Source organism: Dendronephthya gigantea, unplaced genomic scaffold, assembly GCF_004324835.1.
Source record: "Dendronephthya gigantea isolate DGI-Jeju-01 unplaced genomic scaffold, DenGig_1.0 000010F, whole genome shotgun sequence".
NCBI classification, from domain to species: domain Eukaryota; kingdom Metazoa; phylum Cnidaria; class Anthozoa; order Malacalcyonacea; family Nephtheidae; genus Dendronephthya; species Dendronephthya gigantea.
The window spans coordinates 3,316,538-3,341,490 of record NW_021163020.1 but is presented as its reverse complement, the minus strand read 5'-3'; the positions used below and the strand labels follow the sequence as shown (position 1 = coordinate 3,341,490).

The window sequence follows — 24,953 nt, the reverse complement described above, 5'->3', positions numbered from 1 at the left end:
CTTGGAAACTGAGCTATTCTCGACTGTGTCAGATCTATACTGCTCGCTCTTCCTTATCATTTTACAACCACTTTTGAGTGGAACTATTTCATCATGATCAGAAAGCGATTTTGATGATGTGTTATTGGGAACAATTCTTAGTAAACCATTCTAGGTTATATTCGAACAACGTTCTAATGTTTGCTCTTGAATATGGGCGTTCTTCTCTGAGTGGTCGGAAGTTGTACATTCTCCGCAGTTTTGACTGTGACGAATGTTTTTAAGGGTCGGTATCTTTCTGAGGTAAAGTTGTTAAAATGGGAAATACCGTAAAGTACACTAGCTTTCAGCCTGAATCAGATTAACTAACACCGACGCACTTGACTTTCCGAAAGAATACTTCTTTGTTCATAAGCCTACATTACGTCAACAGAAACAGTCAAGGTCAATTGTTATGAAAATGTGCCTGTACTGTAGTATAGCAACAGACAACAGTCTAACCAAGTCGCATAAGAACTCAAAGAAACTCTATTAAAATCTCATTTTCACCTTATAATCGCTATCATAAACAATAGTTATATTAGGTTAAGATACACCAAATCTATACGACGCGGAAGTGACATGAAATCAGCCGGTGGTATTAGGAACCCAGTTTTATTAATTATATAGTTTTACATTCGGCTCAGGCTTTGTTTACCAAAAGCAGTCTATAATTTTTATTCCTGTTGTGAAACTATCGAAATGAAGACAGTATTTCTTCACGTCCGCCGCGTAGGTTTGGTGTATCTTATAGTTCTTAAACACAATCAAACTTGGATCGTGTGAACAGTCTTAAAGGCCCACACAGACAGGACGCGAATTGGCAACGCGGCGCGAATTTTCAACGTTTTATATTTTTCAAAAGCAAATAAATTTTAACTCATCAAAATTTTCTTGTAGATTGCATTAAAATAATAAATTTTGATTGGTCTAGCGTCCATAGATTCCAAATTTTGATCCCAGAGTTTAATTTATATGCTTCTGAAAACTCGGTCTGTGTCGGCCTTTAAGGTCCCTATATTATCTTTGCCACTGCTTGCAAATCTTATTCCTTGTGCATTTTGACGATATATTTCTTCGCTGGAAAATTCAAGCTTTGATAAGAACATTTGTCTGAAATGTATTCTCTCCATACGGCATACCGCAGCAATTTATGAATTATGAAAGAATGAACGATTTTCAAACGAGTTTTGAACGAACGTGTTAAAAATGAACGTGTTTAAACGTCGAAGACAAACGCCATGTTGGTGCATAGACCCAAGTTGTATCCATTATCTGTATCCGATAGATTTAACAATAGAAAAGGAATACTGGATATCTCCATGCAATGCAGCAAAAGTCAGATCATGTTGTGTTATGGTCGAAAAAAGACTGAGACACTTCACGAGATAGATTGATTGCTTTTTTCGAGGCCTCTTTCAACACAATAATAAAGTGATTTAATCTCCGAGACTGCTTGATCGCCTAGTCACTTGGGAGAAGTAATGCGATTGCAAAAAAACAACAATGACTAGGTGAAATTCAGAAGAGGATTATTTTGCATTGAGACGTTAAAATGATTTTTTCCTAGAATGGCTAGTATCATCATTTTAATCGCAATATAAGTTATTAATATAGATAGTCGAGAACAAAACAAGCAAAAATGAATACACTTCATTCAGTAATAATGTTAACTACAGAGATATTCACTAGTAAACTTCAATAAAACCGGAATGGCAACTCAGGGGAGGGTTTGAGTCCGGGGTCTTTTAGTTTTCTCAGTTTGGAGTGAAATGTTTTTAAATACTAATAAACGTTGCACCGTATATAAAAACTGTATTCAAAACCTCTATTTGTTGCAGAAATTTAAAGACTTCAGTTAAAAGAGTTTCAAAATTTTTGCTCAGAATTTGCCGCTTTTGACCGCTATAGAGTCTTTCAATAGAGTCGTTTATATAACGTATGTCAGTAAAACGGTTCACATTAGACGCTAATCGTCAACATCTTCAAAATCTTCAACAGTTCGTTCTTTAAATTCCTTAACTTTTTCTTCGATGTTCAAAGGCTCTCTCTCAATAACAGTTGACCCAACTTGTTCCGCAAGCTTTTGTATAATATCAATCGAGATTCCAGAATCGCTCGAAGCTCGGGGATTGTCGGTCAAAGGTCGACAATCGTCAACTGATACTCGATTACCTTCGGCTGACACTCGACATCTTTCAGTTAGGGCATCTTTTGTGGATGCTTGAAATTTGTCGACCGGCTCAATTTCTCGTGTATCTATTTTAGTGTTGTGCTGAGGTTCATCTGGAAGTTCTTCGATAAGAACCCGTTGGCGGGTTTTCTCAGGTCTGATTAGTAATTCCATTGGATGTGACGTCATCGAATCGATGCAATCTGATTGGCTAAGATTCTCGTCAATAAGGCTGCGGTCGAAATCAGCAATGAATGGATGAGCCTGTGACAGAAATATAGCGAAGTGTTCGTTACTGAGATTATCCAAGTGCTCTGTGAGAAACTTAGCCAAACTAGGGAGTCACTTTGATAATAACATGGCCATAATGGCATGTTTAGTTTCATGAAAACCTTTTTCATGCCTAGAAGTTTTTTTAAGCTTCGGGTGACCCGAAGATCATGTAAACAGCCTCTTGGTAAGGAGCTCATTGACATATCTACCATCAGTTTCCATTTATTCAAAATCTTGCAGTAATTACCTGACGTACATCTGGGTCGCTTACATCGACGTCTTCCAAATCCGGCAAGTCCTGTAGTGAAAGATATTCCAATCAGACTACTTTCGTTGGTTCCAAATACCATGCGGTATAGCACTGCCTATGCATATGACATCAAGCTTGGTCGTACATACCTCATCGTCGCGACTTATCTGGATTATTTCAATATCGTCTTCTGAAATGAGAAAAACAATATCGTAAAGCCGTATCGCGATTGTTTTGCTATAAGCATGCATGGACTATTACATTCACTTGTGAAATGCAACGGTTTCAATTTACGGCAGGTTAAATAGCGCTCTCGCGATAAACCCATGTTTATCCGATAAATTTAAATTTACAGAATATAAATGTTTTTCTTTTCTTTCCTACCAGACAAAGTCGTCGTGAGAATTTGCTCAGAATCTGTAAAATTATCTTGCCCATCTAAAAAACAAATTATCTTTAGCTTTATCATTTTTCTTCGCCCATAAAACCTGTCAGTAAAGCCCGTTCTCCACTAGGCGAATTTATTCGCGCGAACAGATAAAAAGTAGGAAGCGATTCTACTTTTTCGTGGCGATTTTTTTCGCAAACCAATCACATCACCAGATTTCAGATATCGCTTCGTGTCGCGCGAATAAATTCGCCTAGTGGAAAACGGGCTTTAGTCATTCTCTTATGTACTCGAAGTGTTACCCATCTAATCAAAGACGATTTTACCCGTACCCGGGTCGGTTGATTTGTAGCAAGTTAAGATGCCTGCATGAAGATTCATTTCGGGGTTTTTTTTTCAAATTTAGCTGCATCGAACAATATGAGACGCGCACCTGACGTTATCTCTACTATCCGCGGGACTTTACGACGGTCGTCGTCGGTAATTTGAGATGAGAAAATACCAGCAGATTTCCGTTGATCGCTAGGTGTTGCTTGAGTCCTTTGAGTCAGAAAAATTGGCGAGGATGATCGATCTACAATCAAGGTACTGTCATCAGTGTAAATCTTGTCGCGCATGCGCATGCTTGACTATTGGTATAGACGACCAGCGAGTATTCACTGTAATTACCACATTTATTGGTAATTTGCTTGGTTCGTCTATGAACTCAAGATACAAAATTTGACTTGAAATTGATCGAAGATCTTTTCATGGTAACGATAATGTTAACTCTTGAATGATTGTAAAGGCACACAGTCTGAAAAAATCTGAGTGTCTCGTCAGTCTCGGACACATGATTTGGTCTTTGATTTCGTCATGTTAATTATTTGAAATTATATGAAGTATTGACGGGTCAAAAACTGATATTGACCGAGTGAAAATGAAGCTGAGCGGCCGCTTTGACTGTTGATATTCCCGCCCGTTATTTTGAGCCCTGATATTGTGTGCGAGGTCTAAACTGTCACCGTGAGCATTAGGCACGTGCTTATAACACAAAAGACACCTAGCATTTTAAGCTATACGCGTATATAGCGAACTTCGTTCTTATTTGTAACTCCAAACTAAACTGAAACGGGAAAAGATTTGCACTCAAATTCTTTGAATTAATTTTTTTTTTAATGACCAAGATTACCTTCGTTGCTAGTTGCTATTTTTTGTTCCTCGTCGGTATTTTCATCTTTGATGACTTTGATGACTTCTTCATCGTCTTTTCCGTCAATTCCTCTTTCTTGGCGTCCATCTTCCTCTTTGCCAAGATGAAATATTGGTGCACCTTCGTTCGTCGCTTCCTGCGTTACACAAAGTACAAGAGTTCACGCAATTACCCGCAAGGCTACGGGAGAGGGCTATTGATCAAAAAGACAACTTCCTCTGCCCGAAACTTTGGTGATTCATGACGTGCCTAATGTAGCTCCTCAAGGGGGAGTGAGAGCCGAGAAGTTTGTGATATAGGTCAGTCCAAGACTGTCACTCCATGGTACCTACTTTGTCCGTATCTTCATCTTGCATTCTTCGGTTTTTCTCACGTATTTCAGCCAACGCTGCAAATATACAGTAGGAAAGTTATCTTTCAATCAGTATAACTGACCCCAGCTACATGCAAAACTGTGTATCGAGTCCAAAAGCACACACACATACACACCGTTAACACTGTCCATGATCTTTTTTCGTTCCCTGCTAACCCATAACTGCCTCTCTTCTTTTTCCGCTTCGACACCACCTCGCGCCCTGAACGACAACGGACAAACCAGTTCAGTGCGAATACAATTAATCGGATTTAGATTGAGAACCGGAACGTCAAATACGACGTTAAAATTGCAAATAAATGGCTACACCTGCCCAATGATATAGCAGCTACTCTGAAAATGGCGTCTGCCAGGAGAGAAACTCAACCGCAGAAAATCATCATTTCATTCATTTGGCGTTTTTGTATGCAATTGTTAATCGTAAATATACGATTTTCAAAATGTGAACAGTGAAACAATACAATATTTGTGGTCGCTAGTTGAATCCCTCTAAATCGCTAGGTATTTGTAAAATTAATTGTAGGTAATTTCGTTACAGTTTTCAGTTTCAATTCCATACTTTTTTTACCACGCAACAACTAATTTAACGGAAAATGACAGTCCGTACAAACTTCACCGACAATTCACGTGAACGAGTGGAATCTCATTGTGAAGTCACGAACCGACAGCTAATTTTTCCTGGTCGATTATTGTTTATCAATGTGTGCGGCAAATATTTCGACAAGTTTTCCTGACGACAAGGAAACGGCATGGTTAATTAAAAAAAAAACTGGTCATGCCTTCTTTGGGGCAGGAAAACGGTTTGTAAGGTCGGGCCGACCAGGAAAATTTGTTTTTAGTACACGAGAGTGTTTCACAACATACCAGGCTTCAACGCAAGCTCTCTCTTTCGGAAACACGGGCCGGTCGTCCAAGTATTTTAAATTTTTCTAAGAAAAAAGAGGTCAAGGTAGACTTTTGCTTGAATATCACGTGTGGTAATGGATATTAGCTAATTTACTCGCGGTGCACTGACTAAATCTGATATTTTATAAATCTTTCATGTTCATAATACGTACGATTTTTAGGATCATTTGTTTTCTATAGTGCTTTATCTTCTTTATAACAGGATTGCCAATTAGATTGAGAACACTCTTAGAAAAAAATAACGAAGAAAAGCTAGTTTATTCCATACCAAAAGAAACGAGACTCTCATATATGTATAATGTTCTTGAGTGAAAAGCGGTCAAAAATAAACATGAGAAAGCGGACACATCCTTGAAGTTTTCCAAAATACTCAAGTCGAATACTCACCACTTTAGCCATGGCAGAAAACACATCTAGTATTTCAGGGTCATCCAATTGATTGTGGGATAAATCTAGGACACTGCAGGTAATACAGGATTAAAGAGGTACACAAGCTATTTTTTTAATGATTGGTCTAGCTACACTAGCTACACTATCAAAGTCAGTGTTTTTGAAATACACGCAAACCTCAAATACTCGCAGTTTCGTAGTTCCTCAATGTCTTCAACAGTTTTCAATTTGTTATGAGCAATCTGTAATGTGTTTAACTTTGGCAGACATGCTGGTGTTGTATAGAAATAGAAAGAAAGTAAATAATACCCCTTGCTTTGATGGGTTTCAAAATTACGTGTTCACAAAAAAAACTTTCATCTTACCAATATTTTCAATCTTCCTTATTGAGTTATTGCTCACATTTAGAGTATCCAGGAGAGACAAATGATCAACATTTTGTAATTTCTCTATCAGATTTTGATGCAAATATCTAAGATTGAAAAAACAACTGCATTAGGATTATATTAGTTTTATCATTCGTGCCCACAATGGGTCGGATATGACATAGTCACAACCATAGATTGACATATTACACCATATCCATTCCACCTTCGGGACATCCTAGGCATCATGCCATGTTTGCTAAATTTCTTTTTTGTTAGAACTTCACTTACAGACAACGTAATTCAATTTGGTTGTCAAGTCCTTCTATTGTTCTGATACCATTACATTCTAACCAAAGACACTTTAATCCTGTGTAATCCTCCAAGTTTTCTATCTTACCAAATCCTGAGAATTAAAAGAATGGATATTTCAAGCAATTAGCTTTCAAGAGTTACCACACATCATGTTGAGATCTTTGCAGACCTACATACAGCGCTGATATACAAACATGATAATTTTACTTTGCAAGTATAATCGTTGTTCTCACACAAGCAAAACTTGGAGAGGAATCTAAATTCTTAAAGTTTCTGTTGTCTCATATATGACATGTACAGTAGGTACCTTTGTAGTGCAAATAAAGAACATCATTGAGATATGGTGTTCTGTATAGTTTCTGTTGTTTGCAGATATCCAGGAGGACCTTTTTGGTCATTCTAAAGCAAATGACACAATTTTAACCCAAAACATGTTATGACAATGATTGTGATGGTAGAGATGTTGATGATAGATGATGAGAAAATTTATGATTGTGCAAGTATTGCAAGTAAAGATTAATCATGCAATGTTCAGATATTGATTGTAGCCATAATTATGATGAAGATTGACAACAAATGATGATTGTGGTGATGTTTTGGGGATCCTTACCATACTATATAACAGTGCATGGTCATGCATACTGGTGATTACCATCATTGTGATAGCTAGGACTGGTGGTTCAGTGGTTGGTTGTAATGGTATTGACCATGGTGGTGTGGTGCTGATGTTGATGGTAATGATATGTGGTGATAACAGTGGATAGCTCACATCAATATATGAAAGTAGTGTTATGATTGCTCATCATCATCATCTGTTCATTCATCATAAAGAAAGGTTATAAAAAGCAATATTAACAGTCACCAACATTCTTACCTGGGCCATTTGTCCTCGTCAACTTTCAAATTCTGTTTACATTCAGTTTTTTCGCTTGGCTCGTCCAATAACGACGGCATTTTGCGTAAAACAACGAGGATATACAAAAAATATTATTTACAAACTTCGTTGTTTCTCTTCCTCTCAGCGTCGTTGTTTGTTGCTATGACAACATTTCGAAATTTCCAGATTTTGTAAAATGGATGCACTTCTGAAAACTTCGCTATTCGCAGTACCACAAAATAGTTTATTGCGTTTTTAGTATATACTGCTGGAAATTAAGGATTAGTCTTATGCAAAGAAGAATTTGATTGTATTCTGATAACGTTAACGGTTAAGATGTTAAATTATGACATGTTAACGTTTTAGCCTAAAGAAAACATTAAAATATTATTGAAACATTTTTAGATTGCAGAAGTGGAAACACAGTCGCGAACATTTTCGCGGTGCTTTTTTTTGTTCCCCCCTGTCGTCTGCCGCAGAATCCAGATTGATGAAACACTTTAGGCCAAGATCTATTTCCGGGGGGTTAAAATGAAAACTAAAATGAGCACTTTATCAATTTTTTTTCAAATTATTTGTATTTTGGCGAATTTTAGCGTGTTTGAAAACGTTGTAATATATCAAGTGGCTCCTAGCTATTTTTAACGATACACAATAAAACATACTGTGTACAATCATACTGAATAAGAGCGATGTAATATCCCATATCGAATATTCATATGTGTGAACTGTGGAATATGAATTGATACAGCTGTATCACCCCTGTATGGTTTTATATGACAGGAAGTTTTTTACAGTGTTAGTAAGTAAGTGTATTGATTTACTTTAAATTATGCTGGACATCTTTGAAAATCGCTCAGACTCGAGCTCAATTTAATTTATATTAACTGCAAAGATTATACACACGGAACTGATCATATAGTTTTAAACCTGAAATAAATATGAACTCATCAGCAGTTATTGTTGCCATATTAAAAAGTATTTTCACTTTCTTCAAACGAAATACGTTCTTTGATATCCTGTATTTGAACACATAGACTAGTTGGATACTAGTTTCTAATACATCAGGATTATTAGTCATATACATCCAACAAATGTTAGTTTTTCCACCCAGTACCTATATTATATTTGCAGAATTTTTTAAATAAGAAAATAAACGTTAAATGGCATAAGACAGTACAACATTAAAGAGGGGTAACATGTATGCACATCTGTGACATTGCCTCTCAAGTACGGCTTGTATCTGCCAAATTACAAGTAATGTTTTTGTCAATATTCATATTCTTTATGAATAGGTGCAATTTTTAAATAGCAGCCATATCCTATAAGTGCCAGGCTCCTTGACTAAACAGCTGGGGGAAGTTGTACAAAAGATTAATTAATGTTTAACTGTAATTAAGAACAGAATTGGCCAATCAGAGTCGTGTATTTCCGAGTTAATTTGGATTTAACTATGCAAAATGTAGTTAAGGAGTTTTATACAACCTGCCCCTGGTTAAGTCATATTCTCTTTGTTTCTGACTACTTGAATGAGGATAATTGATTAAATGTGGCCTTGATCTTGTAGCTTTTAAATTTGGAAAGAATGGCACACGGGCAGGAAAAACGAAAAGCGTAAGTTCAATTTGGTTTAATTAACAATAGTTTATTCCATCAAGTTTACAAAGCATAAAAAAGAATAATGATGAAGCAATTTGGGCTATTTTTAGGGATCTGAAACTTGTTATTCTTGGGGATTCTTCAGTTGGCAAAACCACACTGATTCATAGATATATGGAAGGCATTTTCACTAACAAAACATCAGTAAGCATGATAAATATAGTACTTGATTTCATAATTCTGTAAAGAAATTAAAGATATAAAATTGCAATACAACTTTAATTTCACTTACAACAGACTATCGGTGCATCATTCATTTTAAAACAATGGGGACCATATAATGTTGCAATTTGGGTGAGCATATAAACTTATTGTTTGATTTTTTAAAGAATGTTTGACCAAATATCAGTTTATAGTATTATATTACTCTATAACTTAGGATACCGCAGGAGAGGAGAAATATGCTGGGCTTTCTTCGTTTTATTGCCGTGGTGCTTCAGCGGCAATTTTAGCTGTCGACTTAACCAGACATAACTCTTTGAATGTCTTAAAAGACCGACATATTCCCTTGTTACAAAGTGCTGAGGAAGACTGCTTGTGTGTTGTTGTTGGCACCAAACTTGACCTGGTTAATGATACCACAAGACAGATTTCAACTGACATTGGTAAAGCTTTGGCCAAGACCCAGAATAAGGAAAGATTGGACAAATTGAATGTTGTGCCGTATTTTGAAACAAGTTCAAAGACTGGCAAGAATGTTGAGAATGTTTTTGATTTCATTTTGAATACATGCTTACCACTGGATGGTGATTGTGAGGAAAAAGGGGGAAGGACAATGTCTAGTGGAGATTGTGTCGACCTCAATGCACCAAAGCATTGTCATCAGAAAAGAAAATGTTGTTAGTTATTAACAGTACCTAGATTAATGTAATTATTTTAGTACAAAATTTAGTTTATAGATAATTTGATATAATATAATTTAATCTCCTCACTACAATACCAATGGTTGGTTTTATGGTAATGTATCCACAACATAGATAACCTGAATATACAAGAGTAAGAAGACCATTCCACACATTCATCAAGTTACGAAAAATTAAATGTGAAGTTCTTTTAACCCAAATTTAATAAGCTTGATAAAGTTTGTATTTTTCAACAAATACCTCGTAAATTATTTTTACAATATCTATATCATCCTATTTGCATAATATGATTTTTCATAATATAACAATTTTCTCCTGCAAGGAGGGAAACTTTGCTCAAAGCCCATTTATTTTAAACAGTGGATAGGTTGAAATTAAATAATTCCATATATATTGTAAATGACTGAACTCAATTCTTGCTGTTGCCATTGTCGCTATACAAGTTGGTGTTATGTGTACTTTGGTTCAATTGTTTGAAGAATGCCTGTAATATATTCAACCCATCAACTGTTTAGCCTAAAAAGCTTTCAACAACTGGCTCAGATGAGGCCAAATTTACTGCCAAATACTAGATGTATAATTCTATTACCAATACCAAGCAATACAAAATGATGGTTTATAACTCAATGCAGCTTTTTCTAGAACAAACCAGTTTAACTAAATTAAACACAACATCCATGTTTTGTGAAAGTAGATTAAGTGTTGGTAAACCTTTTTTAGCATCAGTTGAAAATATTTATATCATATTTTTTATGCTTTTCATGTGTAATCCTGAAGTTTGCAAACAGGTCTACTTGGTCACTCTTAACAAAACTCAATTGTTTTGAACATCACAAATCTATTGTAAATCCCATCAAAGTTTTGCCAGCTAAAGTTTTTTAAATGCTCTAGTAATGCATGGTACCATACTTGGAACAGTCACTAAAATGTTTGTACTGTAGGACACTCCTCCAACCAGCAACATACTGTTCTTCCATCGCTTGATGTCACTCAACATTCTTGACTGTGCTTCCCACAACAAAAGTCTCCATCAATATCAGTTACCAAACAAGTTATCCTATTAGTGCAACTCAACATGTAGAGATGGTCACATTTATACCAAGATTGCCATTTTCAGCAAAAAGCTGTGCCATACTTGTGTCGAATATCAGACAATCGCTGTTGGAAATTGCTGATGAGATCCCTTCATGGATACTGCGAGGTGTCGCCTCCCAAGCAAGTCGCCGACGATTACCATTGAGCTCCAACCGGTATACAAAATTTTCTGATTGCTTTCGTGTGCCAATGAGTTGGACAATGGCAAAGAACTGTTGATGGCCCTCAAACTTCTCTTGCTTCTCTAAGACAAGCATGAAATGGTGTCCGAAACATGACTGCATCATTACCCAATCAACCGCACCAGGTAGATTGATGTCAGTTGCTAGGAAGACAATATCTTCACCTTGAAGGGTTGTGATGGACTTGTGTGTATGCATAAGGTGGGGCATAACAGCATCCAGAGCCCCCTGCCACTTACATGATGCCCCTGGGCAGGGGCAAGTATAGGGTCTAAACTCACAAGATTCTTCATGCTCTGTTTTATCTGAAAAAGCAAGGGTGGCAGCACAGCCCCCAGAGTTATATCTACACGGGAACATAATTGTGCTGGCCACCTTCTCCATTGCCAAATTCCGTATGCTTCCAAGTGGTCCACGACACGTAGGACAACACTGTAGTTTAGGGCGACAGTTGGAACAAACCAAATGACCGCTAGAACATTGCAAAATCGGTGGTAAAACATAGTCAAAGCAAACAGGGCATTCAAAAATACTCGTGAGGTCTACGTTGGCACTCGCTACGGCCTGAGAAGCGGAGGAATTTTGTCGAATCATCTTCCTATTGACTGAGGCGGCAACTGATGGTCGATTCATGGACATAATTATCTTGCTTCTTCACCGACAATTCAAGCGCCGTATCGCCGTTTTATCAACGATTACGCGCGTTCTAAGACATTCGCACTCTACTATAGCAAATCTTGTGGTTCGGGGTCCTCTTGTTTGCCATGGAAAGGATTAAAAATTCCATTAAATTTCGATTTCGTGAACTAATATCGCGGCAATATTTTTGCTTATGTTTCTCTTCCAAATTGGATCAACACTTGGACCATGACGAAAGAGGAAGAGGAGTGGGGAGAGGAAATAACACCACCGCTTCTGATTGGCTAACCCACTGATCTGGGCCAGTGTAATGAAAAAAACTGGAACGCTATCTTCTGAGCGAAAGCCACTGAGCTATATAAGAATTATTAGCTCAGTGGCGAAAGCTGAAAAACTAAGTCATCCCCAGTCTTTACACGCAAAAACAAACACGACCAAAACATTGAATACAAAAGTTTTTGTTGTGATTTCGTAAAAACTCACAAAAAAATTTCTTTCAAATTCGCTCTGCGCATCTCATGTGCAGTGATCTCCCGCTTCACCGCGATTTTTTAAAGCAGATTCTTTTGGGATTTTTTTTAATTATTTAGTAGAAATTACTAGAAATATCGATTTCAAATTTCTCGAAAAAGGAAGCAGGTTGGGAATAGGAAGACAATGAATTGAATTATTGAAACACATGTAACTTGTACTTGTATGCATAATACATGCCGGCACTGAAAACATTTCATATTTCGATAAAGAGGTATTTATGTAAAGACAGCATCATTTGAATTGCAAATATTGTATTAAACTGAAATATACAATTTATAATAACAGCATCTCGGCAATCGCATTTAGTACATTACATAATCGCTTTCGTCACAATATATAACAAAGTTGTCATCGATTCGATTGGTATCTTAAAGTAATTAAAGTCACATGGATACAGAGATGAGCGCTGGTTCGCCGACTCCTGTAAGCTTATTTTGTAAATACAGTTCTATATACTACGACTTTTGTCTTTGTTGTAGCAGATTGAAATGCATCTTGTTTCTTTCTCTTAAAAGAATTGTGTAAAAGGATATCAATTCACCAATTGGTCGAAAACATTCGAATGCAGTCCCGAACTATATTTCGAGCCATCAAATTTAGACGAAATTCGCGAGGTATGTGAAGTCATGTGGATGTGATATGATAATTTTATCGTTTCTTTGTTTTATCCACCGTTTAAGCTAAAAGCCTTTCGAACAACGAGTCCCAGTAGAAAAGGGCTAGTATTTAAAATTTAATGTAGCTGGTACTGTGGTACAAACACGTGCATTCGTCGTGTAACTCGTGTTATTTGCGTTGCGTAACCTTCGGTCAATTATGTAACTACCGCGAACATTTAAAGTTACAAAATCATGTGATGCTTTATATAAACATACATATTACATTGATCTCTACGGTCATTACCTTAATTATGTCTTTGTTAGAAAAATTTCCCTCTTTACATATCAATCACAAAGATCATGAAACATTGCTGAATGATATTATTATGCATACAACCAGGCTTTTTATATTACTCATTGAGTCATTAATGGTATGGTCAAATTTAAAATTATTAAATGAACACTTTCAGATTCTTAATCAAGCCTCAAGACAAAAGAAAAAAGTTAAAGTTGTTGGCAATGGTCATTCACCATCAGATATTCAATGTACTTCTGATTACATGATCTGCTTGAGAAAATTCAACAAAATTATTGATGTGAGTGTTCATTAAATATTAGACCTTAACCGTTTCCTGTCACTGCCATAAGTGTTAGTATTACTCCATTACAAACCACTTTTATTACAACTTTCATGATCACCTCAAATATAGTACTGCCAAAATTACAATTGTATAATGAAATAAATTTTATCAACATAACCTTACCATTATCATCACCCAACCATCATAATTATCACTCTGCCATCATCATCATTACCCTGCCATCATAGGCCTATTTAGATTACACAATACGTTGCATGCAATTATCATTCTGACAGGTGCAAAATAGGGCCTATGCCACAATCTTCATTTATATTGTTCAGGGTGGAATTTAAAGTGTCATGTTTATACTTGTATTCATATGTTCACATACGCCAGGGTACAATTGTATACGACAAATCTTGTAGTGTAAATGGGCCTTTACACTCACCATTATCATCACTGATCCATCACAATAACTAAATATATATATAATCAATAACATCATCATCAACTGAACATTATAGCTAATTTGCCATTACCAGTGCCTTCTACTGATGAAACTGCATTAATCACACCTTATCCCCAGGGGCGGATTAGCCCACCGGGCTACCGGGCGATGCCCCGGTGGGCCCCCACTCTTGTAAAATAAGGGGGCCCTGGCTATGGGTGCTTGTTATAAGCTTGCAATGTCTCAAAACCTGTTTGCGATCGAGCCTATTGGAAATAATAGCAACAAAATAAAATCACGATTTCGATTGGAACTACAGGAAAACCGAAATTATGTCTTGCAAGTACGGGACAGAGTTAAACTAGTATTGTATCGTAAGTTGCACTTTTACCCGTGTTACACAAGCCCAATGCATACCAAACAATGGCAAACATTCCGAACATTTTGCTGACTCATGTTATAGATAAATATAGACCGTCGATGTCATCATATTCAGGTGACATAATTTACTAAAAGCGGCTTTAGTTTAGCATACATAAACGCACATTATGTAAATAAGTAAAATATACCAATTTCGAAACTTAGTGGCTGTGCCTTCATATTGCACGAAAACGAGGCTTATTGCGCAACAACGATTAAAAAAATCCCAATATTGTCTTCCTTCAATGACGTCATCAGGTGGGCCCTTTTGGCCTATCGCCCGGTGACACTCATAACGCTAATCCGCCCCTGCTTATCCCTAATACCAGGTCAATAAAGAGACTCAACAAATCAAAGCACAAGCGGGTACAACACTTCATGAACTTCACCAAGAAGCCCTAAAACATGGACTAGGAGTTTCACCGTATGTTTATCCCTTCTATTTTAGGGTTTCATGCAATACGACAGATTCTAGGGGGGGTGTATGTTTAAAATATTGTGACATGATAATTGGAGTTTGTGGTTCACTTCATTGCTTGGATTTAAATGCCAATGAAAGTTTTTGAAATTGTCTTTCAGAATTCCTTCAGTATCTCATATTTCACTCGCTGGTCTAATTGCAACAGGAACACACAGCACTGGTGCCAATTATGGTATCTTAGCAACTAATGTGAGTCACAACTGTGGTTATATCACCATGTAGTTTCTGGTGCAACCCCTAATGTGATATGCATCCCCTGATGTCATTGATTCTAACCCTATCGCTAAAGTTCGTTTTCCTCCAAATGAATTTATCCGTGCGACTGATAAAAAGTGTGATGCTACTTTTTGGGGCGGATTTTTGTATGAAAACGCTCTTTAAAGTCAATGACGTGACATTTTGCCCCCGAATGGAAATCTGGCTTAGAATGAAGTTCTATCACGTAAATTCAGGTTACAGAGATGACATTGATGGATGCCAGAGGAGAAATCGTTAAATGCAACGACAAGGTGAATAAAGATATATTTGACGCGGCCAGGTGTCATGTTGGAGCAGTAGGGATTATACTGGATATAACGTGGCAATGTGAGAAAGCGTATCGATTGTGCTCAAAGCGAATGGCGGGAAAGTTAGATGAGGTAAATTAATAATACTATTGTTGTATTTCGCGATGTTTTAAAACTGTTCACCCTTCAACCTTTATCCGAATAGATGTTTCCTTATTCGACCACTCTAAGTCATTTTATATTTTCCCATACGTGAATGGATGTTTTTAGCGTGTTTCAGAAAGCACTGATCCATTGAACATCCTACCTAGATTTAGGCTGTCAAATTCTGAGATTGATGCACTCTTGATTAGGAGGGTCAGGAATTATTGTTTAGATAGAAACAAATTCTGTACTCACAGTGCAGGGGGGGGAGGAGGAAAATGCCATTCAAATACCAGCCTCCTTCCGCTGAAACTATATATCAACCTGTGTTGAAATTATTGTGTAATTGAAGGTGCTGGATAGACTTGAGAATGCTCTGTCACAGACTGAACATTATAAATTCCACTGGTGGCCTCATACGAATCACGTTGCTGTCTGGGATGTGGTTAAGACTGATAAGGTAGATGGTGTATGAAAATACTCAACTGAATAATCGAGAAATGAGTTATTAAAGTTTTTCAAAACATCAATAAGGGCGTTTTTATTTTCTCCAACAGCCTGTGAAGATAAAAAGTAGTTGGTTTTGGGATTACCTGATTGGCTTCCATCTCCTACAGTTCGTGTACTGGCTGAGGTTTGTGTCAAAATGAAACTGGATTTCCCCAGAATTGAATTTTTTACTGAGTGAAACGTATTTGCATTTTTCCGTTAGTACTTTCTTCACGTGGCTGGTGCCGTACATCAACAAATATCATTTTACGTGGTTGAAATCGCAGCCTGAAGAGGTGGTTGACGAGGCAGAGAAAGTGAGTTCAACATGATTTTTTGGGGGAAGATTTGAGGATGAGCAGTTTTGCAGTTGGTTTTAGTGATCAAATATTAATTTCTTTCGAAATTTCGCTCTAGATTTTCACATTCGACTGTCTTTTCGCGCAGTACGTCAACGAATGGGCGATTCCAAGGTTTGTGCATGTTAAATAATTTTTCAAGTCAAATTTTCAACTAAAGGAAGCCAGACTGGTTAAGCTAATTTTTCGGCTTTCCCAGTTGGTGACTTGTGGTATAGCAGCATCACAATATCAGTTCATACACCTGGGGCCGGTTGTTCGAAAGGTGTTTAGCTTAAACGGTGGATAAGTTCAAAATGAAAAACAAAATGATCTCTTTACTGGACAGGTGAGGTGGAACATTTTGATGTAAATAGCTTAATTTTCAATGAATGTACATATTTAATGCATAAAATGCAGGTTCAGTCATTCACAAGGTGTATGAGAGTACTTTTAAATTTTAGCTTATCCACCGTTTGAGCTAAACGCCTTTCGAACAACCGGCCCTAAGTCATTCATATGCATTATCAGTAAAATCTTGTAATATGTCTTCACAGCTAAATCATGGTTCATTGTGCTTTTTTGTACGTTAGAGAAAAAACACCATATGTTTTAAGACAATTAAAGAACTGGCTGGATGAATCACATTTTTACGCACACATGCCAGGTCGGTGCAAATGATGTTCTTGAATATAGTATTAATAATTCCTTCGTTCAATCTGAAAAAGCAACGATTACCGTGTTAATACATATCTGTTCTTTTTGTATAGTTGAAGTAAGGTTTGTGGCGAAAGATGATATTTATTTGAGTCCTGCGTTTGGAAGAGACGTCTGTTTCATTGGAATCATAATGTATCGGTAGGTGCATAACGAATACAAAGTGATTCCTTGTGGCAAATTATAGTATATACTCTAACAAGATACTGCATGTTGTGATGTTGGAAAAGGAAGCTATCGCAAAATGCGAAAACTAACAACTTGGATAATTTGTTAGCTTGTTAAAAAACCAGTAATGACAACGGAAGTATAACCAGCCATTTCATTTCAGGCCGTATGGTAAATTAGTCGCACATGAGGATTACTGGAATTTTTACGAAGACCTTATGCTTTCTGCTGGAGGTCGACCACATTGGGGAAAGGTTAATATTAAGTTTACAATTTTATCACTCGCTTAGTTTATGATTCGATAAAGTATAACCCCTAAAGGATGATATATCATTCTCATGGAGTAATATTTAACCCAAGTTTTCCGAGCAGAAAGGCTCTATTATTGAACAAAATCTACGGCTTCACCGTGGTTTCCCGCCATCTCGAAATTTTTATCAGCTCCGCGAGGTTTCCGCGAATGACACACACGCGAACCTGAATGCCCGCAAACTAAATAGTTTGAGTAACCTATCAACTGGCAGGCTCTTCCATTGCCGAGTAAAATACTAAGGTTAATGGTCTGGGCCGGTGACCTCCGTATATTTATAGATCAGTGATCTTGGTGAGCGTCATTGGCGAGCGTTTCGCCCAACGAAGCTGTTCGAAACACTGACCTCTACTAGATATGGACTATTCTAGTGTAGATCAGTGATTGAGATTCTTATATCCTGATTGGCCTCTAATAACCGTTTCGTTTTTTATAGGCACATAAGCTTGGTTTCCAGGCCCTGCGAAAAATTTACCCAAGCTTCGACGATTTCCGCAATGTCTGCGCCAAACTCGATCCAGACCGCTTGTTTGTGAACGAATATCTAGAAAGAACACTTTTCCCGCCAGAACTGAAATAATCATCAGTTCCAGTGTTTTTTGTTATCCCTCGTGCACAAATTGTCGAACTTTTGTCGTAATTGTCGTGAACATGTCTCTCTTGCCGATTTGGATTATGTACGTTGTATGAAAAAAAATTGTTGAATTTTAACCATATATAATATATGGCAAGAATTCGCCAATTCTAACCCAGTATTTTGGTGTTAACTTCAATTTAACTACGCAAAATGTCCTACCGTTTGCAAGCTACCGCCGTGAACCGTGTCGAATCAAACGTTTTGTTTTTCATTTAAAAAACCGTTTAAGTTGTTGGCTTCCGGTTACGTTTGCGTTGGGTAAGCGTCATGTTCTATAGACAAAAAGTACGATTTGCTCGCTCAAAAGTTGTACCTTGGAAATTTAAATTTACAATGATTCAAGTTAAAATGTTGTCTAACAAAGAAAGATGTAAAGTGAAAACCTATATGTTTGACATCGGTAATGACTAACAATTGTTCAAAATGTCGAATAGGATAAAATTAAAAATGTTATAAAGCGTTTTGTTAGTGAACTTATAGAATGTAACGTTTGGGAAAGCAAACGTCACCGAAAATAAACGTTAAAACGTCTTTGATGGACTTTGGTTCACGGTAGTTTGCATGCAAACGTTAGAAGTTAAGATTTTCATACAACCGCCTGAAGATGTATACATTTGTGTTGTCGTCCATTATGTCGACCATTTTGACATGTTCACGGTGATTGCATGATTAAGTGCATGGAGACGAGACTTTGAAATTTTGAAGACGTGACCCTCGAACAAAGACTTTTATTTCTAAACAATTTTTCACCAAACCAGGAACATAAACATCTTGAACATAGATATGCCTGCAGACAGGCATGAACGTTGAGAGGAAGGTAAATATCCCAGGGAATATAATATAATACTTTTGTCATGTCTTGTTTCTCTATTTATTTCATTTTGGCTTTGGCCAAAAATGTTCAGGAAGGGATGCGTATATATACCGAAAAGTATAGGAATATGGAAAATGCTCTGAAGAGTGATCAAATGCCCAAATCACTCACAAGTGGATTAAAGACTCTGAAAGGGTCTTCCTAGAAACCTGACGTTAGGGAGTTAATTCGATTTTCGGCACCGACAGAATTAAGCTCGACCGCGCAAAAAGTATATGGTCAAGTACCTGATTGCATCTGTCACGTAAATTTAACAAGTGTGAAATGATAAGTGTAAAAATAAACAAGCAGACGTGCATGACAATTGGCTTACAATGCTGCGCGGATCTGTCACGTACAGAATGGATTACCGACTCTGCATGATATATATAGAAAAACGCCTGCCTGCTGAATTCTGTCAAAGGGGAACGTCCAAATATATCTAGCCAGCGAGCGAGAACCACCTTAGTTTGTACTTGTTAGATCTGCAGTTGATCAACAAAGTTCATCAGAATGGAAAGTCACACTGGAGCCGTGAAGAGAACTGATTCATCAAGCCTTGTAAGCTTATTTTTTAAAGAATTATTTCATTCCGATCTTTTACGAAAATTATTGCCTTCCTAAGATCAATTGTTGCGAAGCGAAATTGTTCTTGTTTTTTCCCAAAGAACGGCATAAAAGGACACAAGTTCACAAACTGGTCGAAGACGTTCAAATGTAATCCTGAGCTGTACTTTGAGCCATCAAATCTGGACGAAATTCGGCAGGTAAAGAAGTTTAGCTTGGAAGCTTAATGAACTTTACTGCCCTAATATTTGGGCGTAAGTTTTTTTGTTGCGGTTTCCGAGTGTAGAAAATTTGAATCCAACTTTGACAGACTGTTGTGTGTAAAATTCCACAGTAAACGATAAAATTTTTATATTGTAATAAAGATTAGCCTAGTTGGTTTCCGATTATATTATTCGTATATCAACCATGACCAAAAATGAATGAGTTATCGTCTGCCAAAACATTTTGCACAACGTATAGTCTGCCAAACATATGTTCTGGTATAGGTGTCTTAAGGAGAATAAAATCTTTCGTCTCGTTAGATTCTATTCTCACACTTTATAAATTTTTCCCATGATTCCCATACTGAATCAAACACAACAAGTATCACGCAGAACACCACTCATCAGTGACCAAGGTCCCCGTGCAACGTTCTTTGCCGATTGTAGCAATTTATTTGTGAAATTGTAGTTTGAAATTGCATTTCTACAGTTGATAAAAAATTTCTAGATTTTGAATGAAGCGTCAGAGCAAAAGAAAAAAGTTAAAGTTATTGGCAATGGACGTTCGCCATCAGATATTCAATGCACTTCAGATTACATGATCTGTTTGAAAAAATTTAACAAAATCATCGCTGTAAGTGTTTTTTAGAATATCATATCACTACCTTACTGCCACCAATATATCAATACAATTATAATTATCACTCCCATCAAATTATAGTCGTCCTATGACTGTCTTCACTCCACCATTATCATTATCCCAAATCCCAAATGTCATAACTAGCCCCTAATCATTACCCAGCTACCCATCATCACTATTCCCCACCATTATTATCCTCCGATTATTACTCCTGTATAACAAGTTAACCATACTTATCCATCATCACCCTCCACCAGGTAAACAAAGAAACTGGACAAATCAAAGCCGAGGCTGGTATAACACTGCATGAATTTCACCAAGAGGCATTAAAACATGGACTAGCGGTTTCACTGTAAGTTCAAACTCTCTTATCTCTCATTTCTAATCCCTCTATCCCCATCAAGTAAGAATGACAGAGTAAGGTCTTGAAATTACCTTTTAGAATGCCTTCAGTATCCCACATTTCGCTAGCTGGTCTGATTGGAACGGGAACACATGGTACTGGCGTGAGGCACGGTGTCTTAGCAACCCACGTAAGTTGTTACAAGTGCATTAATTACTTGTAGTTACTCGCCGGACAAATGTTTGAGAAAACTTGCTGTGAATTTTCCTTAATTGACGGTCCCATTTAACTCAGTGTCACATAGCGAGGTAAAAGCCTCACTGATCATGTAAATTCAGGTTACAGAGATGACATTGATGGATGCCAGTGGAGAAATCGTTAAATGCAACAACAACGTGAATAAGGATATATTTGACGCGGCCAGGTGTCATGTTGGAGCAGTAGGGATTATACTGGATATAACGTGGCAATGTGAGAAAGCGTATCGATTGTGCTCAAAGCGAAAGGCGGGAAAGTTAGACGAGATAAATAAATAATACTATTGTTGTATTTCGCGGTGTTTTAAAACTGTTCACCCTTTCAACCTCCATCCTAATAGATGTTTCCTTATTCGACCACTCTAAGTCATTTTATATTCTCCCACACGTGAATGCATGTTTTTTAGCATGTTTCAGGAAGCACTGATCCGTTGAATATCCCACCTAGATTTAGGCTGTCGAATTCTGAGTTTGATGCACTCTTGATTAGGAGGATCAGGAGGATCAAGAATGATTGCTTAGATAGAAGTTAATGCTATACTCACAGTGCAGGGGTCAGGGGAGGAAAATGTCATTCAAATACCAGCCTCCTTTCGCTGAAACTATATATCAACTGTTGAAATTATTGTGTAATTGAAGGTGTTGGATAGGCTTGAGAATGATCTGTCACAGACTGAACATTATAAATTCCACTGGTGGCCTCATACGAATCACGTTGCTGTCTGGGATGTGGTTAAGACTGATAAGGTAGATGGTGTATGAGAATACTCAATAGAATAATCGAGAAAATGAGTTATTAAAGTTTTTCAAAACATGAATAAAGGCGTTTTTACTCTCTCCAACAGCCTGTGAAGATAAAAAGTAGTTGGTTTTGGGATTACCTGATTGGCTTCCATCTCCTACAGTTCGTGCACTGGCTGAGGTTTGTGTCAAAATGAAACTGGATTTCCCCAGAGTTGAATTTTTGACTGAGTGAAACGTATTTGTATTTTCTGTTAGTACTTTCTTCACGTGGCTGGTGCCGTACATCAACAAATATCATTTTACGTGGTTGAAATCCCAGCCTGAAGAGGTGGTTGACGAGGCAGAGAATGTGAGTTCAACATGACTTTTTGAGAGAGATTTGAGGATGAGCAGCTTTGCAATTGGCTTTAGTGATCAAATGTTAATTTCTTTAAAAATTTCGCTCTAGATTTTCACATTCAACTGCCTTTTCCCGCAGTACGTCAACGAATGGGCGATTCCAAGGTTTGTGGCGTTCATTAATATCCTGACGCATCAAATATCCAACTAAAAAATTATTGATTGCTTACGCGTGAACTTAACCGGAAAAACACATGCATTAATTACTTCAACTTTAGAGAGAAAACGGTGTTCGTGTTAAAAAGCCTGAAAAAATGGCTGGACGAATCAGGATTTTACGCACACATGCCAGGTACTTAATAAGAAAGTCGTATAGATATAAATACCTGCAGTTAGAGGTTCGAAAGAGAGAGGTCCCTGGGTACGAAATTGTCAGAGCAACTCGGAGATCTTTGACATAGGCCACAAGAGCTTAAGAAATTATTTATAGAAAACCAATTGAAAAGCAAACATTGCATGCATGTCAGGTTGGTGCAATTGGATTTCTTGAGTAGTTTTAAGAATTCCTTCGTTCAATCTGAAAAAGCAACGATTACCGTGTTAATACGTAATTGTTCTTTTTGTATAGTTGAAGTAAGATTTGTGGCGAAAGATGATATTTATTTGAGTCCTGCGTTTGGAAGAGACGTTTGTTTTATTGGTATCATAATGTTTCGGTAGGTAGAGGAATGGAAACGCATAAACACGCATGCAAAATAAACCATCTTGAGAAAGCGACATTTGCTTGAGACTGCTTTCCCATTATTATTTTTGTCGAAGAACCTCACAGAACTAATTCGTATCAACAATTCGTAACTAACAAAGGCCGTTGTGACATACAGTCAAATAAACAGTGAAGTCTCACTGAATAACAAACTATAACAAGTTGAAGAAGTTAGTCATAAATTCGGATGAATTATAACCTAGCTTGAAGCAACCCGTTGATAAGACGACCAGAGTATCCAGTCTGACTAATTTCGGTATATTAATTCAGGCCGTACGGTAAAGATGTTGCATACGAAGATTACTGGAATTTCTACGAGGATCTTATGTTTTCTGTCGGTGGTCGACCACATTGGGGAAAGGTTAATAAAAGTTGATAACTTTATCACGCTTCTGATCGAAGTACCTCATACTTTAGTAAATTAATTTTACCCGCCGAATCCCTGCATGATATTGAATATGTGCAGCTTACAAGAAACACGCATTGGCGGGCTAAACCGCTTTATTTACTGCATGATAGGACTCTCCTACTGACTATACCATTTCATTGGCATTTCTAGACTAAACTATATGGCATCTAGACACATGCTATATTATCAATTATTTGTACATGTACAGTCCAATTGATTTCTTATAACTTTTTATAGGCACATAAGCTTGGTCCCCAGGCCTTACAAGAAGTGTACCCGAGCTTCGACGATTTCCGGAATGTCTGTACCAAACTAGATCCAGACCGCTTGTTTGTGAACGAATATCTAGAAAGAAGTATTTTCCCGCCAGGGCTTGATTGTTCAAAAGGCGGTTAGCTTAACCCCGGATTAAAGCAAATCTTTAAATTATTTTTTTAATCGCTTGTTTACGAAGTTAAATCTCTTTTTTCATAAATATTTTCTGCACCGTTTTATAGAAGTCATATTTTCTGAAGTTTTTAACTAGCAGTGGTTCAGAAGCACATGAACTAAAAACTGGATTATAATCTTGTAATGGTGTAGTTGCTCGTAATTTTGCACTTGCATGTATAAAACGCACGAACTGCACGATTATAGATAGATTTTACTTGTGTGTATATTATATACAACGCGCTACCTCGAAGTCATATTTTCGAAATACTGTTAAATCGCGTAAAACGAATCATTTCCAAACCACCTGTGGCGATGCGCAACCATCCAAGGTAATATATTCATGAAGCATTCCGCAACAGCCAACACCACAACACAATAATCTGCCACGTTGTCAAATTTGAAATCGGGGATTCTCATTTTGTGATTTGAAATTTGATCCTCCAAGAAGAAGGAAATAACGATGAACAAATAGTACTCGCTCTACACATTACGTAATCCAAAACGACGACGACGACGAAGGCATGGACTGATTGTTGCTTGAGCTATAACCATTAGATGAAACGTATTTGGGCTTTGGAGGAATGTTTACAATGTAAGTCAGATTGTATAAATCATGTCAGATTGTACATGTCTGAATATATAGACTTGGTATTATTATTATTATTCCAATAAGGTATTCCCGGGAAGGGCTTTTCGATACCTTTTTACAAAATTATTTAAAAATAATTAAAATATATAGCATTCTATTAAAATATACACTGGCGGTCAAAAATAACTACTCAAATGTTGCTATTATCAGGAATCGTGACAATCAATCTTTTATTGTACACTAGCGGTCAAAAAGAACTGTTTAGATACAAATTCATAAAAAAGGAGCGAATATAGGAGAGAGCCACACCTCCAACTTTGTCTTTTCAGAACAAAGTTACTTTGTGTAGGAACGTAATATGAGTAATATGAGTAGGAACGTAAAAATACAATTTGGAAATCATTCTATTCCGACATGTTGACCTTCGCAAGCTCTTCAATACACCGAGCTATAATCTCAGACTTTTCTCAGTGCTTCAATATAA

At 37.1% G+C, this 24,953-nt stretch overlaps 4 protein-coding genes and 1 long non-coding RNA gene across 15 annotated transcripts; 3 read left to right on the top strand and 2 right to left on the bottom strand.

Annotated features, from left to right (window-relative positions):
- Positions 1 to 1,574: 1,574 nt before the first annotated feature.
- Positions 1,575 to 7,692, bottom strand: LOC114518499 (dynein assembly factor 1, axonemal-like). 4 transcript variants are annotated; one of them, XM_028538506.1, is made up of 16 exons: positions 7,518 to 7,692; positions 6,951 to 7,042; positions 6,620 to 6,734; positions 6,329 to 6,435; positions 6,141 to 6,234; positions 5,961 to 6,033; positions 5,726 to 5,800; positions 5,532 to 5,596; positions 4,784 to 4,869; positions 4,627 to 4,682; positions 4,274 to 4,430; positions 3,536 to 3,676; positions 3,099 to 3,152; positions 2,864 to 2,904; positions 2,721 to 2,762; positions 1,575 to 2,455 (listed from the first exon to the last, which is right to left on the bottom strand). In XM_028538506.1, the coding sequence occupies exons 1-16, from the start codon at positions 7,595 to 7,597 to the stop codon at positions 1,988 to 1,990; spliced, it is 1,746 nt and encodes a 581-aa protein (XP_028394307.1). In that variant the 5' UTR covers positions 7,598 to 7,692; the 3' UTR covers positions 1,575 to 1,987. The 4 variants fall into 4 exon arrangements, with proteins under 4 accessions (XP_028394307.1, XP_028394306.1, XP_028394305.1 ...); XM_028538505.1 differs by having other exon boundaries at positions 2,712 to 2,762; positions 2,864 to 2,901; positions 7,518 to 7,691; XM_028538504.1 differs by having other exon boundaries at positions 1,576 to 2,455; positions 2,712 to 2,762; positions 7,518 to 7,691.
- Positions 3,578 to 10,687, top strand: LOC114518503 (ras-related protein Rab-20-like). 5 transcript variants are annotated; one of them, XM_028538512.1, is made up of 6 exons: positions 8,075 to 8,326; positions 8,655 to 8,777; positions 9,088 to 9,134; positions 9,230 to 9,323; positions 9,417 to 9,473; positions 9,559 to 10,687. In XM_028538512.1, exons 2-6 carry the CDS (start codon positions 8,724 to 8,726, stop codon positions 10,021 to 10,023), a joined length of 717 nt encoding a protein of 238 aa, XP_028394313.1. In that variant the 5' UTR covers positions 8,075 to 8,326; positions 8,655 to 8,723; the 3' UTR covers positions 10,024 to 10,687. The 5 variants fall into 5 exon arrangements, with proteins under 5 accessions (XP_028394317.1, XP_028394313.1, XP_028394314.1 ...); XM_028538516.1 differs by lacking the exons at positions 8,075 to 8,326; positions 8,655 to 8,777 and adding an exon at positions 3,578 to 3,687; XM_028538513.1 differs by lacking the exon at positions 8,655 to 8,777 and having other exon boundaries at positions 8,075 to 8,322.
- A 194-nt stretch (positions 10,688 to 10,881) lies between these two features.
- LOC114518502 (E3 ubiquitin-protein ligase Siah1-like) lies at positions 10,882 to 12,176 on the bottom strand. The gene has a single exon (XM_028538511.1). The coding sequence runs from the start codon at positions 11,956 to 11,958 to the stop codon at positions 11,113 to 11,115; it is 846 nt and encodes a 281-aa protein (XP_028394312.1). The 5' UTR covers positions 11,959 to 12,176; the 3' UTR covers positions 10,882 to 11,112.
- A 425-nt stretch (positions 12,177 to 12,601) lies between these two features.
- LOC114518388 (L-gulonolactone oxidase-like) lies at positions 12,602 to 23,923 on the top strand. Of its 4 annotated transcripts, XM_028538372.1 has the most exons (15): positions 12,602 to 12,703; positions 12,867 to 12,915; positions 13,008 to 13,106; positions 13,562 to 13,687; positions 14,870 to 14,964; positions 15,120 to 15,210; positions 15,474 to 15,659; positions 21,833 to 21,940; positions 22,039 to 22,115; positions 22,193 to 22,286; positions 22,386 to 22,441; positions 22,555 to 22,628; positions 22,905 to 22,992; positions 23,310 to 23,400; positions 23,686 to 23,923. In XM_028538372.1, exons 2-15 carry the CDS (start codon positions 12,880 to 12,882, stop codon positions 23,842 to 23,844), a joined length of 1,380 nt encoding a protein of 459 aa, XP_028394173.1. In that variant the 5' UTR covers positions 12,602 to 12,703; positions 12,867 to 12,879; the 3' UTR covers positions 23,845 to 23,923. The 4 variants fall into 4 exon arrangements, with proteins under 4 accessions (XP_028394173.1, XP_028394175.1, XP_028394176.1 ...); XM_028538373.1 differs by lacking the exons at positions 12,602 to 12,703; positions 21,833 to 21,940; positions 22,039 to 22,115; ... (4 more) ...; positions 23,310 to 23,400; positions 23,686 to 23,923 and adding exons at positions 16,024 to 16,131; positions 16,229 to 16,305; positions 16,384 to 16,477; ... (3 more) ...; positions 17,547 to 17,637; positions 18,130 to 19,185 and having other exon boundaries at positions 12,763 to 12,915; XM_028538374.1 differs by lacking the exons at positions 12,602 to 12,703; positions 22,905 to 22,992 and having other exon boundaries at positions 12,754 to 12,915; positions 23,686 to 23,856.
- Positions 19,664 to 20,585, top strand: LOC114518389. Its single transcript, XR_003686478.1, has 3 exons — positions 19,664 to 19,744; positions 19,852 to 19,950; positions 20,462 to 20,585. It is a non-coding gene; the product is annotated as an uncharacterized LOC114518389 (long non-coding RNA).
- Positions 23,924 to 24,953: the final 1,030 nt, after the last annotated feature.